Source organism: Amborella trichopoda, chromosome 4, assembly GCF_054954075.1.
Source record: "Amborella trichopoda isolate Santa Cruz 75 chromosome 4, AtrichopodaSantaCruz75HAP2 v2.0, whole genome shotgun sequence".
Classification (NCBI taxonomy): Eukaryota; Viridiplantae; Streptophyta; class Magnoliopsida; order Amborellales; family Amborellaceae; genus Amborella; species Amborella trichopoda.
The window spans coordinates 54821457-54842920 of NC_142339.1; the positions used below are offsets into that span (position 1 = coordinate 54821457).

Here is a 21464-nt window from a genome sequence, read left to right on the forward strand (position 1 = left end):
TTACCATTTTTTGAGTTTCAAAATTTATTTTCGGTGTTGAGAATTGATTTTTTATTGCTAAAGTGCTCTCCAAACGCAGATTTGAGGTGAGGCTTTATTTTGTTTCCATAAAGTCAATGCCTTATGGAAACCTCACCCTTTAGTACGCCATACCATACTACATGTACTATGGTTGAGTTCCAACAGCTCTTGGTCAACTAAAATGTAGTAAACTCTCCCTTATTGTACACAAAACCTCAACATGGGACCCAAACTGAGGTGAGGCTTTATTTTGTTTCCATAAAGTCAATGCCTTATGGAAACCTCACCCTTTAGTACGCCATACCATACTACATGGACTATGGTTGAGTTCCAAGAGCTCTTGGTCAACTAAAATGTAGTAAACTCTCCCTTATTGTACACAAAACCTCAACATGGGACCCAAACTCTGAAGCTTTATCAATAAGGGGCATGTACTAATGAAACTTACTTCCAACGAGAAGTTCAGTTTTCAATATGGGGAAGAGTTATGGGATACGAGGTCGTTTGGTATGGCAAATTGCCACTGTTTTTCTAAAGTTGATGTTAATTTCATGTGTTGAAGCAAGAATTCAGAGTTACAAATGGAAGGTGAAATATGAGTACAAGTCTCCGGATTGCTATGAGAAGCTGGTGATCACTATAAACGGGGAATCACCAGGACCAACCATTTTTGCAGAGCAAGGGAACACTGTGGTTGTTGAGGTGGACAACTTGTTGGTTACTGAGAACCTTGCTATTCACTGGCATGGGATTCGTCAGGTCTGATCTCTCTCTCTCTCTCTCTCTCTCTCTCTCTACAACTTTGATTCTCTCTCCCTCTCTCCCCATATCTCTAACAAACTCGGGCGAGACAACCCGGATTCGCTCGAGTAACTCGGACTCGCCTCCTGTTGAGTCCGAGTATCCTCGAGTTAAGTGGAATCTTAAAAAATTTAAAACAATTATAAAAAACAAAAAAAGTCAGAAATTCATTTGTAATATGTTTTTTTTATTGTTTCTATGAAGTATTTTACCCATGAATACTTACTTCTACATTTTTCATTATTTCTAAAATACGCCCATCACAAAATCAATATTTTGAAATCTATTTTTCTCTGCTTTTTAAACCTAATTTAGATGTGTTTTGTTTAATTTTTTTTAAGAAACATATTTGTCCTATTTTTGTGATTTTTTTTGTATTTTTTTAACACCTTTTGATTTAAAAGGCCTTGGCCCAACTCAGGCTGAGTAACTCGGACCCAGCCTCGGCAGTTACTCGGCTCGGACATCGGCCCCGCCCCATCCCTTACTCCATTTATTCACTGCTCTTAACCCAATCAAATTTATGGATTTTATTTCTCTTGGACCCCATTGATAGATTTTATCCCAACTCAACTAACTCTCTCTCCCTCTCCATTGATAGATTTTAACTCAACTCTCTCATTCTCTCTCCCCCCATGTGTGTGTAAGAAAGGCTCACGTGCACACACGTATGTGTGAGAAAAGCTCACGTGCACACACACTTATTGTTATCTTTTTATCTTGCAGATTGGGAGCCCTTGGAGTGATGGGGCTAACGGAATAACACAGTGCCCTGTACAACCTGGAGAGAAATTTGTGTACAAGTTTGTGGTCGATAAGGTCAATGCTCATTTTCCCTTTTCCAAGTCAACCTTAGTCAATATTAGTGAATTGCTAGGCCACTTTGTAATAATTCATAATTTCTGGAATTCAAGAGCTTTTTTTTATATGTTTTCTAGTTTATCTTGCTTCTTGAGAAATAAAAATCTTGGCTGGTTTCTCATTTATTAGGAGAACAGTTAAAGAGCAATACGAATCATAGTTATTGGGAGCGGGAGCGTTAGAGCAACGTCTACCCAAAGCTCTGGAGCTCGAGGAGCGAGTTCCGATGAAGGTAAAAGTAGTGGATCGAGATCCCGTATGAATAAGGAGTGCGTTCCCAATACATCAGGATCGAGATCCCTATTTAATGGAAACGTTTTCCATGTCAAATGGGATCGTGCTCCCATTGATAACAGGATTGTGCCCCCATCTAAGAATGACCGCGTTCTTATTTGAAAAAGATCGAGTTCCATTTAAGGAAGACCGCGTTCTGTGCATGATTAGTCCATGCTCACTCGCATAACTCCACTTTTATAAAAATTTGGCTTAAAATATAATTATTTTATTTTAAAAATTAATTTTATTTAAGAAGTTTCTTTTAGGATGTTTTGGAAAAATAGGGATGGAGTTCTGGAAATGTAGGGATCGCGCTCCTAAAACTCTAGGAGCATGGATTTAATTTATTCAGGAACGTGTTCCGTACAGTATCAGAAGCGAGCTTTGTTGTGAACAGGATCGAGAATTCAAAAAATAGGAGCCAGCTCCCAAAAAGTAGGGAACGAGTTCCGATCGAGATCCTGGCTGCAGAGCGGCGGAGCTAGGTCCCTAAGCGGGAGGGCCACCCTAGTTGGGCGCTCCCGATAACTATGACATGAATCTCTGAAACACCTACATCAATTCTCTAAGTATTTCAAGAATTTGGAATTAGGGGTGGTAATGGGCTAGGCAGCAGGCCTAGCTCTAAAAACTAGGGTATGGTCCATAAAATATGGCCTGAGGGTCAGCCCAAGGGCTAGGCGGTCATGTCCCAAGGGGAAGGCAGTGGGGCAAGGAGGGTTGGGCTGGTCCAAGGCCAAGGCTGGCTTCGTTTGACCTGGCCCAACCCTTTTTTTTCCTTTGTTTTTTCTCCTTTATTTTTTCTACCGGTTAGGCCCAAGCCAAGCCTAAGCCTGCCCTATAAGGACTTGGCCTGGGGTAGCCCTGCCCAATCCCAGCTCATTGCCACCCCTAATTCGGATCTTCAAAAAGGGCCTGGATCCTCATTTCTGTTGAATGAAAATTTCTCCATACTTGGTTTTTCCAAAAATATATTGAACATGCCAGGGTATTTTAGTAAAACGAATTTGAATGGGTTAAGAAGAAATAACCATTCAGAAAACTTCGACCGGTCAAAAGAACGTATTGAAATTCCAAGTTTTGATCACCCGCACGATTTATGAAGGAGCTCTGGATAAGTTCTCTACTTTCCCTAATTCTTCACGTTTTCAATTTTGCAGCAAATCACCACTTACCATGTAAATTCCATTGAATTTTTATCATAATCTCATAAGCTTCCCCAATAATCATCCTGAATATATAGATTATTTATTGGAATGTATATTACATACGTTACAGTGTTCTTGTAAATCAAAATTGGGTCAAGAAAATTTGAAAAATCAAATAGCCAAGTGGATTTTTCACCTAAAATTAACAGTCTAGTAATTTGGTCGAACTCGGACAAGTCCAAGCCGGTTGATTTTGGAACCACTTAACCGTAGCACCAACAAAAGGTCGCCTACACGTCATGTATGATATGTATTCACAGGCAGGCCATGAAGATGCTATGTATGTGTACGGCATGGTAGAAGGCATACATGATATATTTTATATTGAAGTCTTTTGTAGTCAATGACGTGTTCGTTGGGATCTACCGAAGAAAGGTGCTATATGCAATTGGCATCAGCGATGCGAAGCATCTCCCGTTAAATTATTATTTTTTACAACATAAGCTTTTATGTATGGGTTGGGGTTTCTATGAGCTTGCAACCATAAACAATCCAATTAATGCGCACCTTCAAATTTTATCATAATATATAATTTTGGTAGAAATATTTTTTAAGATTATATTAAAATCTATTTTTATCTCTAATTATAAAATTTTAGACGGCAAAAATAGTTTAAATCTAGTAGATCTATAATCATATGAAAATCTAGAAATGGACGGTCTAGATAATGTGTTACAAAATGCATTTTTTATGATATTTAAAATCTTTTTTTTTTCCCATATTCATATATCTCGATATCGAGATGATCAATTAGAGGGTTTTTCAACATTAAAACAACATTTTTCGATAGATTTTTAAAGTGTATCTGTTAAAGTTGTAACCTTATATAAACTTTTTCCTTTATTTAAGGCTTCAAATCTTTTTTCTTGAGAACTATACAACTATCATCAACTAGTGGATTGTCCAACATCGGAATACGATCTTCTAGAGTATTTTGAGGCGCAGCTTACTTCAATAGTATAAGGTCCACACCTGATATAAACTCTTTTTTTTCTTGCGCGCACGCACACATATATAAATATATTGGCATATCATATTTCTTTCTCTTGTGTGAATTTAGCTAATAATAACCCTAAAACCTCCCCTCCTCTCTCTCTCTCTCTCTCTCTTTCTTTCTGATAATTTAAATGTTTTGGTATACCATTCGTCTTTCTCTTGTGTTAATTTATCTAAGTATCATTCACTCACTCTCTCTAACTTGAAAATGCAATGGCTTGAGGCAGGCAGGAACATACATATATCATGCACATTATGGGTTGCAGAGGTCGTCAGGTCTATACGGTTCTATTCATGTAATCCCTTCTGATGGAGTCAAAGAGCCATTTTCTTATGATAGGGAACACACCCTCCTTATCAACGATTGGTGGCACAAGAGCTCTGCTGAGCAAACCGCTGGCCTCTCTTCAATCCCTTTTCGATGGGTCAATGAACCACAAGTATACAACCTTTTCTTTTCACACATTTTGTCACCATAAATTAGCTTTGTTTTTTCAAGAAGCATAGAGTAAGGTCATATCATACACCATAGTTCTATGGTGTATGGTGCAGTATTGAATATTTGCCATTCATTTTTTATAACAGATGATGGAGATTAGCCAGAGTTTCATATGATGGTCGTACAATCGATCTCCACCATATGTCGTTTAGAGTGGATGATGGATGTTTACAATTCGAATTTTTCTTCATTTTAACTAAAACTTGAAAAAAACGTTTAACTGCAGTCTCTATTGATCCAAGGGAGAGGTGCATATAATTGTTCTTTAGTGAACAACCAATTGAATTCACTGGGAACGGGGAGTATATGCAACACCACAAATCCTGAATGCTCACCCCATGTGATTCCGGTGGTTTTTGGCAAGACTTATCGCTTGAGGATAGCAAGCGTCACTTCATTGTCTGCCATCAACTTCATGATTGAGGTAAGCACCGGTATGACCTAGTTTAATTACTTTTTGGGAAATTTAAACGCCTAACTTATAAACTATATAACATTTTACCTTCTTTCAATTACTCCAAGTGCTCTTGGAGGGCTTTTTGAATAAAATCAAAAAAATGTTAAATGATTAAATAATTCATGTGTTAGATACATTTTGAAAATTTTCCTCAATTTTTTTTATTTATGATTCTACCAACATGTTAGTATTGAGTTGGTGATCTAAAACGAGGTACTTGTGCAACATCTAGCTTACCTAAGATCATTAAAAGAAAATAAAGATTCCTTCAAACTATCAATAAATTTTCATTATATGGGAAAACAACTTAAATCACAGACCATATGAGAGCTATTGTTATGTGCAGCTATGTCTTGAATTACATGGTGTAAACTAACAGACGCTCCCTTTGAATTTTGGCTAGAAAATCCTCAATAACCCATAACCTGAACCATTAGGGACCATATCAGCTTAGTGAACCCTAGTGCACGATAGCCTGTAGTTCATACTCCCTAGAAAATGATTAGGAGAAACCTGAAAGCACTAGGCTTATTCCAATCTGTCAAGACCAATATTAATTTATTCAGACTTACCCAAATCAACCCAAATTTATATAAATTTATCCAAAACAGCATGATAAGGCTCCGGAAAACTGAAAAACCTGGATCACTCCACCGTTGGGCCTCATGGAGACTTTCTACACTATGTGGTGGTGGCTACAGTTTAGAGACGTGGAGCGCATCGTTGACCACTATGAGCTCAGTGATGCGAATCACGTCGCTGAAGCCTACGGAGTCCAAATTTTTTAGAAAGCCGGGTCCTATCTCTGTGAGGACTTTTGGTTATGGTTTGATTTTGGATCACATCTAGCATAATTGTAGATGGCCCATAACTTTAGAAGCCTATAGAAAACCCTACGAGCTCTAGAATTCAGATCTCCCTATCCCTCTTCGCCTTTAAACCCAAAAAACCCTAGGACATTAAACCTAATTCCTTACAATCCCAGCAGCCATAAAACCCTAAAACGAAAAAGCCTTAGAAAAAAATACCCTAAAACCCTAAAACCAAAAAGCCTCAGGAAAAAAATCTTCGGGAAAAAGCCTTAGGAAAAACATACCCTAAAACCAAAAAGCCTTAGAATACCCTAAAACCTTAAAAAATACCCTAAAGCCTTAGAAAAACAACCCTAAAAAATACCCTAAAACCAAAAAGCCTTAGAAAAAAATCCTTAGGAAGAATATACCCCGTGTAAAAACCCTTTCAAACTTACAGAAAGCTTCTCATATATCAACCAAATCTCTATAGGGTTGAGGACGAAGATGCTCGCCAGTGATAGTCTAATCCAGGCCACCAACTCTTGGCACCAGACCTAGGGAACCCGCTCTGAAGTAAATAGTTGTTTCCTTTCTTTTTTAGTTCAAGTGTATTTTCTTTTCTTCCTATTAGTTTCGAGTTCTCTTGGTTTTTTTTCTTGGTTTTTACGCAATCTCAAGCTAGCCATGCCAATGGTGTATGAGAGGTTCCGTTTCTACATACTCTTCTCACACATTGTAATAATTCAACAGACCCCGCTCTTTTCTACCTGGTTTTAATTGTTTAGTTTAAAGGATACATCAGGAAGAATTTCATCTGAGATCTTTCGAATATGGCTGTAAACATATCTATTCTATGTTGTTCTTGGGCTCTCTTGCTATGCAGCCCTTAATGGCAAGACCGAGGTCTACTGTGGGAGTATTTTTGGTGGACATGTTTAGGGGTTAAGTTGGGGTTTGAGATAGTATTAAAAGGTTTCTCATGTGCTTTTCGCTCTTTAATTTAAATTTGTTATGTGAGAACTGTACTATACCTTCGTGGTTACAGGAATCAAGCTATTGATCGTCTTTGTCTGTAGATGTAGTCACATCAGTGACAAACTATATAAATATGAGTGGTCCTCTATGTTTATTTATTTTCATTTTTGTTTGCTTTGTATTGTGTTTGGTATTGTTTTCTCTTATTTTTCACTTATCATCATCCCATCCGCTAGGGGACTTTGAACAACAATTTTTAACTTGGTACTTTGGCATGATCTTTACAGGGCCATAACATGACCATAGTAGAAGCTGATGGAAACTATGTCGAACCAGTTGTGGTCCAAAACCTCAATCTATACTCCGGCGAGACCTACTCTGTCATCGTTAAAGCTGATAACGATCCTTCACGAAATTATTGGGCAGCTGTAAATATTCTCGGCCGAATGCCAAAGACACCAACCGGAACTGCGGTCTTTAACTACTATCCAAACCACCCCAAGAAGCCTCCACTTACAACCCCACCAAATGGTCCATTATGGAATGATACCAATTATGCCCTGGCTCAAAGCCAATCCCTTAAGGCTCTCAAAGGCTTCAATCCTGGACCACCCTTCAGTTCTGATAGAGCCATAAACATGTTCTTCACACAAAACAAAATTGAAGGCTTCAGCAGGTGGTCTATAAATAACTTCTCATTTGTTCTCCCTAGCACCCCATATCTAATTGCCCTTAAGCAAAACCTACCCCACACTTTTGACCCTACCCCACCTCCTGAAAAATATGATCTTCAAAATTATGATATCCATCTTCCACCTAAAAACCCAAATGCTTCCTACAGTGATTCTATCTATAGGCTAGATTTCAATTCTACCATAGATATAATATTGCAAAATACAAATATGTTGGATCCAAACAAGAGTGAGACACACCCTTGGCACCTACATGGGCACCATTTCTGGGTTTTAGGTCATGGAATTGGGGTTTTTGACCCAGTTAATGACCCTAAGAAGTATAATTTGGTGAATCCTGTTGTGAAGAATACAGTTCCTGCATTTCCTTATGGGTGGACCGTGATCCGGTTTAGGGCTGATAATCCTGGGATATGGGCCTTTCATTGTCATGTTGAGGCCCATTATTATTTAGGCATGGGGGTGGTGTTTGAGGAAGGGATTGAAAGGGTTGCTCGTCTTCCTAAATCTATTATGGGCTGTGGGAAATCAAAAAGACTTGCGAGACCTTAAAGGTGCTAAATGGATTACTGTGAATCAGTAGGAGTGTAAATACTTTTGTGGTCATGTTAGGAACGTAACTCTGGACATCACGTTGTGAAGCTCCTTCGCCAGCACTCTAGAGATTAATCATGAGCTTAAAGACTTTGTTGTGTATGCTTGCCCGCCGAATAACTATCTATCGGCATTATTATGAAGTTCATTATATATTTGGTTATGTTGAAGTTAGCATAAGGCCTAGGCTTTAAAATTAAAGGTGAAGCCACACTTGAAAGGCCTGCTGGAAATGTATTTTCAACATTGCAAACCCCTTTTCTTTTTGGGTAGATAACATTGGAAACCGCCTGAAAATCTGTTCTTATTTCTAATTATGAATTTTGAAGCTCCAGAAGTAATACAAATTTGGCGATTCTATACGAATTTAAAAATGGAGAATGCAAAGAATGTATTACACAAATATATTATTTTAGAGTTTAAATTCAATTTTTTTCTTTCAGACTCATAATTGCTAAGGTCAAGATAATCAATTTTTGGTTTTTAGTTGCGAAAACTGCATTCTCGGATAGGGTTTTAAGGTAAGACTTTTACCTTTTTTTCCATAGAGTGAGGCTTATGTATTATTTTTGTTGTTTTGTTTCTTCATGTGTTTTTGAAAGAAAAGTGTCCCATGCATCAGGGGATGCACGTCCACATAGACGTCCCCTGGGTGGACGTGCGTTCCCTTATGCATCTACTATCTATCTCAAAGATGGATGGTTGGCAATGGTGGAGCCCCCCAAGACTAAAATACAGAGTCTTAAATTAACCTTAGAAAATACCTTTAAAATTTAATTTTCTCTTTATATTCACAAGTCACCAAGGTGGAGATTATGACCCCTAAATTCTTAGATTCCGAGTCCATCTCCAAGATGAACTTCAAAGAGAAGACTCATTTAAATAGTTGAGTCAGGGAGTCATAAGAACCTTGTCCTTTTTTAATTGCCAATATCCATTTGAAAACTGAATCCTTTTGTGTGCTCATGAAATTTGGCATATTTAGGGCATTAAAGCAAAGAGGCTACCAAGTTCAATTCAGGCGTTATTAAATATTATTCACGAATTCCTTCAGAATCTTATCCTTCTATTATACACCCAAAACTACATGCACTTCAAGGATCCTTACAAACAGAATTTTATTACAAACAGAATTCATTTTCCCAAACTGATGTAAAATTGTAAAAAATTTGATACTATGGATTCATCATTTCCCTGGAATGAAAAATAATCTATCTTTCCATGACATCTTACTTGAACCAAATTATTTTTGAAAATCTGAAAGAAAATAAAGAAGCATGATTTCTCACCCAAAAAACAAAGGATTGGTTTTATACGTATACATATGGCCCCATTTTCATGGCTGAATAACTCCATGAGGGGGCAAACAGTTGTTTATAAATGGAGGAAGAACATGTATTCTTTATTGATGGTCTAGAACTACTTTGGTGGTGTTTTGTTGTCAAAGAGGGTTAGAAAGGATGGCACCCATGCATAAATAGTGAGGTGACCAAGTTAGGCCCTTTCTTTTAATTGTACTTGTACCTCTATTATACATTTTGATATTAGATATGGACATCATGCATTAAAGATATATTCATGCAGGCGAACAAAAAACTATTGTCACATTTATTACTACAATTTCTTACTCCATTAATCTTACAAGATAGAGAGATTAAGCAAAAAATAAATAAATACACACGTTAGTTAACCATGGCTTGATGCTTGTATAATTTAATAAATTGGTCCAACTTATAATCTAAACCGTACATTTTTTTAAAACATAATATAGATTGAATGGTTTTTTTAAAAAAACTATCTTAATTTGATGGGCGTCATATCAAATCATCTATATTGCAATAGAATGGTTAAAAGTAGGTATTACTCTTGTTTTTGGGAAACGACACGGTTAGCATGCTGCCCGCCTGCATGTTGTAGAAATGCGGGCTTGGTAATAAATATATTTTTTAGATATAATTTGAGCCTAATTTTTGGAGAATATATAATCTTTAACTTGGAGATCATGAATATGAAAAATAAATAAATTTTGAAAACTAGAAATAATAATTATATTCAAAAAACATTTGGACCGTTAGCTACAATTGTTTTTAGATGGACCACCTATTTGCATCCATCCTAAGACTGCATATTGTAGAAATACGGTCCAGCCCGCATGAAACAATTGTTCTTTAGGAAATAGTTGACCAATGGGTTACCAACCATAAGAAACTAAGTACACAGAAACTTTAGATGTGAAATTCTTGCATAGGGAAATGAAAAATTGTTTTACATATGCAAACTGTTGCGCATGAACCAAACGAATCATAAACACGTGATATCTTGGTAAAAATTTAAGGATGGCAACATGCCGACCCTGGATCAGGCCAGCCCTTGGCCCTTGTCCCCATAGGGTCAGGTAAAATAAAGAAAAAACAAAAGAAGAAAAATATAGGGCTAGGGCAAATGCAATGAAGAAAAAAAGAATGAGAAAAAAAATAGGGCCGAACCTGGGCGAACTAGGGCCACTGCCGCCCCTAAGGTACTCATACATATGAGTATTTCTTAATGTACTCAACATTTTATAATACTCATTGTCTCTTATTGTATAATACAAAATGTTTTTTGAATAAAGGCGTTTTTCATCATTAAGAGGGATATGATAGATATTTCTACAAGAAACTAATATTCATTTCACTAGTGGTTGAGACGCAATGATTGCTCTATGTAGTTGATGTCACATTTCTGTGGATGATTATCATTCATTATGGTTAATAAATGTTTTTCTTTCTAGCAAGAATTTTTACTTTATTTTTAATTAATTACCTAAAATACTCTTAGATAAAAAATTTATTACACGGTGGGTAAAGGTACGAAGTGTTTAAAAATGTTAAGAGTACCTTAAAGAAATACTTATGAGTACCCTAACATAACTTTATTAATAACTATTATTATTTGAGTTTCATGTTTAATTAAATAGCTTAAAAAAAACAGGTGTGGTTTGTATAGAGCTGAGGCTCTAAACTATCAAAGTAAAGCGCACCTTAAAATAGTGTCGAGAAACGTAGTTTCCATATTGGAAATCTTTGTGATAGCCTTAAAATATATTTTCATCTTTAATTATAAAATTTAAAGCTTTAAAAATAGGGTAGATCAAACAGATCTATGAAAACTTGAAAAACTTAAAAATCGACGGTCTAAAAATACATTACAAGATGCACTATTTCCAAAACTTAATACATTTTTTTTCTCATGTCCAAGAATCTGGATAACGAGATGATGTGTTTGAGGATATTTGAGCATAAAAACAATCTCTTCTATTGAAATTTTTGAGGTGGGTTTTAATTTGATTATTTAGAGCCTTGGTTCTATATAAACTATTTCCAAGGGGGCGATTTGTATAGAGACGATGCTCTAAACAATCAAAGTAAAGAGCACCTTCAAATAGTATCGCAAAAATGAGGTTTCACGCTGGAAATCTTTGTGGTAACCTTAAAAATATAATTTTTCCACACCAAAAAATTCTTGTGGTGTTCAAATTTTCTCACATTATACGCCAATAACCAAATACTCGAAGGGTGTGTTTTATAGCGGAAAAAATCGACTTGCCCATGTAGTGTAATTTTCACCTACAACCAAAGGGTGTGTTTGATAATGGAGAAAATCAACTTTGCACCTGTTGGAGAATCGTAAAGCCGAGAAAAATCGGAACTTATGTTTTCCCCATTCCATTATGCCATCGAGTAGGGTTGACAATGGACTTAGACCCGACCCGGTACCGCCCGGGCATACCTGATATGGGTACGAATGTGGGTCAAACATTTCGACCGAACATTTGGGTCCAGGTCAAAACTTAGACTCAAACACTATTCAGGTGTGGATCCGATTGGAGATAAAATACTTCAACCCTATTTATTTGGGGCCAGACAAGATCGACCGGACACCCAATGGGTACAAATATGGGTCCAACTTTTGGACGGGTTCAGAACCTGAACCCGAAGACTATTCGGGTCAAGGGTCCGGGTCCAGGCGAACCTTGCCACCCCTACCATTGAGTAAGCTGGCGCGCCACAGGCACCGCATGCTGCCATTTTCATAAAATTGGAAGTCAAGCGAGCCTCAACTTAAAAACCCTTCCATTTGCGTTCAAACCCAATCTCAACTTGCCATTGCGGCTCGGCCCACAGAGACACATCCCTGCAACTTCTCACCTCGCCCAAAGTTCACTCTCTCCTTGTCGCTCTCCCATCCAGGGACCCTACTCACTCTCTGGACGAGCATAGCAGGTACGCTCCCTCTCTCTCTCTCACTTGGTCTTGGTGACTTTGTGTCTCTCTCTACAATTTCTGAGACTGGATTTTCTCAGCCTCATTTTGTGTTCTCTAGATATTATTGCATCTTCAGATGGGTTTGAGTCTCTCTCTAGAACTTTGAGATGATTTTGGTCTATCACTCGACATTGTGGTTGGAGGTTTCATTGATCTCTCTAGAAGTTTAACAGGGTTTTTCTGTTACTGTTAAAGAGATTATACGGAATATCAATGCCCAACTTTAACAGGGTCAAGTTGGTTTATTCTACTCATTTAACTGAAGAATCATTCACAGGTTTCTTGTCTAGTTTCTTATTTTTTCTTCAATTTTTCTGCAGTTTTGCTCGTTTTACCATGAATGGCATGTTTTTTTTGAAGTAAGGTAACTGTTGTATTGAATGGCATGCTGTTCATCCATGAATGGCATGAATGGTCTTGTTCATATTGGTTTTTTTTTTTTTTTGCTCTGTGTTGTGAGGTGCGATCCCTTTTTGCCTCTTTCGAGGTGTTGTTCATTTGCCTCTTTTGAGGTGCCATTCTTTTCTTAATGTGTTTATGATGTGGAATTCGATCGTGTTTTGGTGTGATCTGATTCTGATTTTTCATGATCTGCTAGTAGTTGGCAACCTCGTAGATTTTTATTCATCTGTTCATTGTTTGATTGCTTTGCTATTTCTGTAATTTTTCACATCTTAGGATTCTTTCATGAATATTTTATTCAGTTTACCCATTATTTATTCATTATTATTGTTCATGGTTTCTTATGCACTTTTTTTTAAAAATTTCTGCCATGGATAAGTTGATCAGTGAATTATTTTGTTCCATAATTTTTGTTGCGAATTATTGCTTTTGTAAGGTAAAATTGCTAGGGGTGGACCCTGTGGTTCGATTGAAATTTGTTCTCCTTTCATTTGGTTTTTTGGGAGAAATTATTGTCTTAATTTCATTCTTTGGGTTAGAGTTGGTGTTTCGCTTCCAGTTGTCTATATGCCTTGCCTGTTTTTTGGGATTTAAATGTTCAATGAACATTGCATGATATAAGAACAAACTTCAATCTCAACCATTACATTTGATAGGATATGCATTTCTGAAAATTTTGGCCTAAAAGTATTTGAAGGATCCATAATTGATTTGAATGGATGTTTTCATGCAAGTATTTTCATGGAAGGATCCATAATGGATTACATGGAATTGTACTAATTGTACTTATCTTTTCTGGTGTACTCGTGTGGTTGAAATTTGATTTTGTTATTGAGGGTTTTTCTCTCTTAAGTTACATAGTTATGAGATTAAATTTCAATCTTAACCATATATCGTAAGAAATGCACTAGATGGGTTGTAGCAAGAAAATCTTATTAAAAATATACATTTTGCGCATCAAATCAATGAAATACATAATGAACAGTTAAAACAGGTTGTTTCCTGCTTTCCCACGCTACCAAATAGGTGAAAATAGCAGCACCACAGTTTATCAAACATGGTTCCTAGCTTCCAGGCTACGAACTTTCACTTTCTTCCTAGATTCTAGGAAAGTTAGTAGCAGAGAGAATTCTAGGGAAACTGCAAAGAAAGCTATCAAATGCACCCAAATAGAACCCTAGTCCTCTCTCTCTCTCTCACAGGAGGAGGAGTGGCAGAAAAAAAACCTTCATGTCTGCTGTGTACAATCTCTGGCTGAAGAAAGAAAGAGGTATTTTTACTCCCAGGTACAACCCCTCTCTGTATCTCTCTATCAAATGTGCAGGATTGGCTATTTTGGCCTGAGCTATTCATGAAAGAGTTGGGTCTCTTTCCAGTGGTTGGAAAATGTTCTGGAGCTGAGAATAAGAGGTAAAATTGGTGGTTCACATTGGCTCCAGTTTCTCTGAGAGAGAGAGAGAGCATAAAAAATTCTCAATTTTATGGTAATGCAGTATGATTTTGATCTTTTTCTCCCTTTCTTTATGGAAAATCTGTTGTTATTATGTTATAATGACTGATATGATTTAGATATCGTTTATGCATCATGATCTACTAAATGAATACTTATGAAAGATGTTTTGATATTTCATTGGTGTTTTGTTCATAACATAGGTGAAAATATAGCTATGCTATTCTTTTTTTTTAAAAAAAGATTAGTAATACTTCAATATGTCTACCAATGAACAATGGCATCACTATTTTTGTTTCTCTTGAATTTGTTAAATATAGCCAGACATGAAACAGTGTCAAACTTACACATATTGTGATAAGATACACTAAGTAATTACGGAAAACCAGCAGCACCTTCACCTCAGATATCAAATTTTGTGATATTCTTTACTTATTTTTGTCAAACAGACCATTGGTGTTCGAGTATTTATTTTAGCCAAAAAAATATTGAAATTCTTATAGGAACCATACATAAATGCATCTTCATATTATTCTTTGAGTCAGAGATTACATTTAATAATGAATATTCTACTGGTAAAATATCCTGTGCATTTTTTTTTTTATAATCTTATAATCTTTGAATGGGTCTGAAATTGTTATTCTTATCTGTTTTTTATTGTGATTTTGTGTTTGTTATTTCTTTCTATTATTCTTATTTGCTGTTTGGAGAAGAATGTATCTTTTGTATCAGTATATTTATGTGGAGAATTTATTGTAAACGGGAAAGAGCATTTTCTCTTTTAGCATCAAAGTTGTGAATTTTTTACTTTCATTGTAAATTTCTTAGCAATTCTAATTTTCATATTTATTTTTGTTTTGATCATTTACTTTTCTATGCATTATAACACTTGTTGTTAAGGGAAAATCCCATATTTTCCTGTTTGAAAACTTCTCTATATTGTGAATAACGAACTTATATTCTGTGAGTTTTGTTTCACTTTAGAGGCTTATTACCATATCAACAATTTTGTTCCTCACAGTTCTAAACATACCTATTTTGTGGAATCTAGGATTTTGTCCATCTAGGCTTTCCTTGCGTTAACTATGTAGTAAAATTCATAATTCATCTATGTGTCTATTTTAAGTGGAGTTTTTTTTTGACCACAACAATGCTATTGCACTTACATTCTAATTTTTTCCTGTATGAGTAATTTCATTGTCATTTATTAGGTTGTAGGGTTTGAAGGCAATTGATAATGCGTTATATACATTGTGGTCGCAATCTTCTGAATCAACTCATCAGGGATCAGAAAGTCCAGAATGCTGGACAGGAAATTCTCCCCTCTTTTTTTGTTGGGCAAGGAGTTAGATACCGCAAGTTGGAAGTTATTCTAACCACAGTGAGTTTGTAAAAATCATTTTTTTTTCTTTTATGAATGATAAACTGTGCTATTGTAATCATCTCATCTTTGGTTTCTAAAGAGTTTGCTGTTATGGATATTTACAGACAATTGACAAACTAGGCAAAGCAGGTGAAACTGTGAAGGTCGCTCCTGGATATTTTCGCAACCATTTGATGCCCAAGTTACTTGCTGTTCCAAATATTGAAAAGTATGCCTACCTCATCAGGGAACAGCGCAAGGTTTGTTTTTTTTGTTTCTTTTTTTCTTTTTTAAGTTATCTCTGATGTAGTATGGGGAACACTACTTTATGACTTTTTCTCTTATCTAGGAGTTGTATAGTTCTCTACCTTCTCATATGGCATGTTGTGGTAATATGAAGCTCTATCAAAATTGATCTTTTGCATAATATCCTTCAGAATATCTTTTAATCTTTTAGTTTTCTTTTTTTTGATACTGTTTACATTTTTTTTTTCACACTCTGGCCATGTGGCATTGTATCATCTTCCAAATTGTTGTGCGTGTCTTCATTGTGTCAATGGAACCGGATGTACAACCTATAGAACAGATCCTGTTCAATTAAGGTTGTAAAAAGAAAAGCACTCTTTGTAATATTTATAGAACTATTTCTGATGCACATGTGTTTATGCCTTTCATTAGAAATCAAATTTTATATGATCATTCTAGGTTTTATAGGATCCTTTGTATTATGTTTTTCTTGCAAACTAACTCATGCCTCTTTATGAGAAATGATGAAGGAAAAGGTGATGAACCATTCATGCAATGAGACTTCCTTTAATTCTCTTGGGATATCTGATACTCTTGATTGGCCAAGAAACAAATCCATCCATTTGCTAGCCAGTTAATGAACAGAATGGTGTACAATGGCTAGAAGATATCAGTAACTACTCTTAAAAAATCTTCATTTCCCAATATATCCTACTGCAGAAACTGCCCTCTTCACTTCTTATGATGCACAGATACGGCTACAATAATTCTTTCGTGATATTATATGAGAATGTCAAGTGTCTGACATGGTTACATTTCCCATTTTCAAGTATCTGTGCATCATAGTCACTCCCCTCCCAAATTAAATTTCTTAAAGGAACTTAATATTATCTTGGGTGATTGCTATATATGAACCTATCTTGATATCTACACGATAAAATTTTCTCCAATTAAATGAATAATCTATGTAGGTTCCCTTGTAGTCTAATTGACTTCCCAACTTTGTCCTGTCTGATCTCCATCTTCCATTCTACGGGTGGGTTTCAATCGGCGCAAGTGAGTAGATAACCATAAGCTCTGCTAATTTTATCCCCTTCTTGAGGTACATACTAATTGTTCCAGTTGCCATGTGGCCTGCCTACCTGTCATGGCCTCAGCTCCATTTATATCAATTAGTTGTTACTTTGATGGTTATTGAACATTTTCTCTCAAGTCATTTTGAATCAATCCCAGGCATAGGGATCAGTCTGTGTGTGTGTTTGTGCGTGGAGAGAATTGGCTTTTGTGTGCATCTTTACCATATGCTCATATAATAGCCAAAAGTCCACTATATATCCTTTGGGATCTCTTACATTTGCGAGGGTTAATTGAGAACCACTTCTAGCATGAGCGTCTTCAGTTCCCAAGCTTTTGTTTGATATACATGGCTTTAGAGGAAATTGATCATCATTTTTCATTCATTTCAACTTTGCATAGAGGATATGGGGATTTCTATAGGGACCCGAGCACTAGTTTCTTCCACAAAATCGCAAATTGTAGGAGGCGTGACAATACTGTTACCCAAATTATTTTTGGGGTCATGCCTGTACAACCAGCAACTAGAAGATGAACGTGAAGTCCTAGGGTTCTTCCATAACTTATTCCAGGCTTTCTCTGGCCCCCATAACTTATTCCGGGCTTTCTCTGGACCTGGGCCCTGTATGGTGGATCTTTGTTTCTTAACCATCCCAAGCCACAAAGTTGCTCGGTTGGAAAGACCTTTCTCGAAAGAAGAAATCATTCGGGCTATCAAAGACCTTGGTTAGGATAGGGCTCTGGGCCCTGATGGTTACTGGTGGAGCTATTCAACATCTTTTGGGATGCCCTTTCTAGAAGGTCACCATAGAGGAATCATCCACAAGGCCATCAATGCTACTTTCACTTGCCTGGTCCCAAAAATTGTAGGTGCGGAGGATCAAAAAAACTTTAGCCCTATTGGCCTACTAATAGTTGTTACAAGATTCTTGCAAAGGTTCTGACTCACACCTTAAAGAGATCTTAAGTTGGGTCATCTCTCGACCTTGGGAGCTTTCGTCAAGGTTCAGCTGATCCTCAATGGTGCTTTAGTAGCCCTTGAATGCGTACACTCCAGGCGCCTCTCAAGTATCTCAAGGGTGGTCATCAAACTTGACTGGAAGAAGGCTTATGACCATATTTATTGGTCCCTAGATGAGACCCTCCTCAAATGGGTTTCAGACCTTTTGGTGAAAACATCTCAAACCCTTTCTTCTCTATCCTTATTAATGGTTCCCCTTGTGGCAACTTCTCTTCCTCCAGGGGCCTTTGCCAGGGAGACCCTCTCTCACCTTCTCTCTTTGCAATAGTGGCAGAAATCTTCAGTAGGTCCATAGAGAGATTGCATCAACACCGACTGTGGAGTGGATTTGCCATCGGTAATTAGGGCCCTGTTATTTTTCATTTCCAATACCCGGACGATACCCTCATCTTCTTCGATGCAACCCCGCAGCAAGTGGGCCGCCTTTTCCTCTTACTGATGAGGTCACTACTCGTCTCAAGGTTAACATGGCGAAATCTAAAATGATGGGGGTTGTTGTTGAGGTAAGGGTGGTTCGTGATCTGGCCAACCGACTCAGATGTGGGAATGGAACAACTTCTATCTATCTATTGATCTTGGTTTACCCTTGTATTGGTAATCTGAAGAAGTGCATGTGGGATCCTGTCATTGGGAAATTTGATTGTAAACTTGCTGCCTGAAAGGGCAGATTCCTCTCAAGTGCGGAAAAACACCCACATCAAGGCCACCCTTTCAAAAGTCCCATTTTATCATGTCTTTGTTTCAGTGTTTCAAAAAGCAGACCGCCTAGAGCCTTGGCGGCTGCAAAGGCTGTTCTGGGGCCCTAGGCGCCCAAAAAAAGCGGATATCCTTGGGCAACAGCTTAGGGCCTGTGCCCCTCTTAGGGGCCGAAATGCCCCTTGTTGAGGGTATTTTTGGGTCATTTTTTTAATGCTAAAGGTGTAAAATTGTGGGTTTTAAGTTAATTTGAACCTAAAACCCATTAGAGCCTATTTTAGGGAGAGAAAAACGAATTTTTTTCTTTTTCTAATATTAGGACAGAGTATTCATTACTTGGTCCGACATTATTCTACCTCAATCATGGGCATCACAAAATGCAAACCAGCCCAGGGAAGTACCTGTAAATAATATTCCCAATCAAATAGTAAAACACCAGGATGGAAATATTGAAATAAAATTTCAACAGCCTATAGTACAGGATGATATAGATATTAACAGGAAAAGAAATAAAAAACCATTAGTACCTGCGAGAAAATCTTGTCATACCACTCCCGATGTTATCATACTTCCTTCTCCATCAATACCTACAACATCTTCAGATTTTCAATTACAAGGAGTCAAACGAACAGCTGATCATGTAGTCATTCCCACATATACATCTGAACCTGACATAGCTGAATTTCAAATATTTACATTACAATTGGAAGATGATATAAATATGGATGAATATATGAAAGAGTATTTAGCTGCCAAATTAGCAAGAAAAAAGAGAAAAATAGATATTGCCTATATACAACGAGATTATCTTGCTCCATAAAATAAAGGCATTAGAGTATGGCATCTTAAAACATTCCAACCTAGGTTAGTAGAATTATTCCATAAAAAATATAATAAATTTTTAAAAAAGGAAAGAGAAACAAAAGGATTTTTTATATGGTTACAAGAAATATGTACTCAATATAAAATTAACATTCCTCAATTTAATACTATTCAAACAATAGAAGAGAAAACATACATCAGTACGGATGGTACTACTACTGCTAGTACACACCCTCCGGAGAAAAGTATAATACTAAAGGGTGTAATAACCCCATTAAGCAAAGGAGAACCACCACAATCCCTATATGATATTATTGCAACACCATATAAAGTTCTATCAAAAGAAATAGGTAAAAAACAAGAGCTAATACCTCATATAGTAGAACAAAACAATTATACCAATTTATATATGCAATCTTTAGGAAAACAAGCAGAGCGTATAGAAAGATTAGTTACTCCCCAAACTAAGGGAATAACTCCTTCTATTCCTAAAGCGGTTTTGTTCAAACCTCCTCCAGAAGTTAATAAAACTAAATGTCATATCGGAGAAGATAATAAAACATTAATGGACCAGTTAATTTCTAAATTAGCCCAATTAGATATAAAAGGAATTCCTTCTCCCAAACTTAGTATTCCTATACCAATACCCAGTATTTCTGTACCTTTACCTACTATCCCAGAATCTTCAGATTGAGGAAAAACAAAGATTCCAGAGCATGAGACTATGATGCTCCAAGAAGAGGAACCAGTTATAGAAGATACCATACAAAACCAAGAATCTGCTTTTATGGATACTTCACCCATTGATGTAAATAGGATAGCATATGGTAAAACATGAAAACCAATCACAGCTTTACCATACTATAAGAGACTTACACCTGTTGACGTACAACTCGAAGAAGATGCCATACAACATGCTGTTTCCTATTCAGGAAGATCAATAGTCAACTGGGCAATAGATGGTTTATCAGAATTAAAAATACTAGATGTCATGAGACATATGACAATGTTTGCTTTAGCAAACAAAATGGCAGGCAATCCAGACCAAGAGGTTGCCATAGCAATAGTGAATGGATTCACTGGCTGGTTAAGAGGCTGGTGGGATTTCTATGTTGATGATGAAACAAAAAACAGAATCCTCACCAATACAAGACAATGGACCGCCAGAAATGAACAAAATCAAGAGATAATTTATATTGAAAGTGATGCAGTAAACACCTTAATATATACTATTACGCTACGTTTCGTAGGAAGTACAGCCCTATTAGCAGCAAGATCAGAAGATCTGCTATCTAATCTTCGCTGTCCTACTTTATCCCATTATAAATGGTATAAGGATGTCGTTTTCTCAAGATTACTTATACGAGAAGATTGTCAGTTAGACCATTGGAAAGAAAAATTTATTGCTGGTCTATCATACCTATTTTCAGAAAAAGTCAAAGAGAGACTAAGAAAGAAACGTAATGGAGTTATCATATACTCTGCATATACACTTGGGGAGTTATCAGCAGAAATATGTGCTGAAGGATTAGCCTTATGTACTGATCTTAAACTCAAAAGACAACTTGATAAACAACAAATTACCAAGCGTAAAGAACTTGGTGATTTTTGTGAACAATTTGGTTATCATTTAGATAGAAAAAATAATAAACCTGAAAAGTTATATAAGAAAAAGAAAAAATATAAGAGAGAAAAATATAAATCAGATAAAATAAATAAAAAATATAAAAAATCTACACAAATTTATACAAAAGTTTTCTCCAAATACTAAACATAAAAAGAAACTTCCAGTATGTTATAAATGTGGAAAAGTTGGCCATTATAAACACCAATGCAAATTAAAAAAAAAAATAGAAGCATTACACCTAGATGAATCAATCAAATCAAAATTATATAATATAATCAATTATGA

The 21464-nt window shown here is 36.4% G+C and overlaps 2 protein-coding genes across 7 annotated transcripts in view; both read left to right on the plus strand.

Moving 5' to 3' along the window:
* The first annotated feature begins 409 nt into the window (after window positions 1–409).
* LOC18422141 (L-ascorbate oxidase) lies at window positions 410–8471 on the plus strand. Its single transcript, XM_006826936.4, has 5 exons — window positions 410–780; window positions 1549–1641; window positions 4391–4603; window positions 4889–5086; window positions 7176–8471. The coding sequence occupies exons 1-5, from the start codon at window positions 496–498 to the stop codon at window positions 8130–8132; spliced, it is 1746 nt and encodes a 581-aa protein (XP_006826999.3). The 5' UTR covers window positions 410–495; the 3' UTR covers window positions 8133–8471.
* A 3833-nt stretch (window positions 8472–12304) lies between these two features.
* The window catches only part of LOC18422123 (Ribosomal protein L9/RNase H1), a 30045-nt gene continuing 20885 nt past the window's right edge, over window positions 12305–21464 (plus strand). For 2 of the 6 annotated variants that reach the window (XM_088865751.1, XM_011623215.3), the window contains exons 1-3: window positions 12305–12436; window positions 15542–15711; window positions 15819–15953. In XM_088865751.1, coding sequence (XP_088721877.1) covers window positions 15568–15711; window positions 15819–15953 — 279 coding nt within the window. In that variant the 5' untranslated portion in view covers window positions 12305–12436; window positions 15542–15567. Of the gene's footprint in view, window positions 12756–12798; window positions 12843–14204; window positions 14291–15541; window positions 15712–15818; window positions 15954–21464 lie in introns of all 6 variants that reach the window. The other 4 variants (XM_088865749.1, XM_088865750.1, XM_020665843.2 and 1 more) reach the window with 4 other exon arrangements.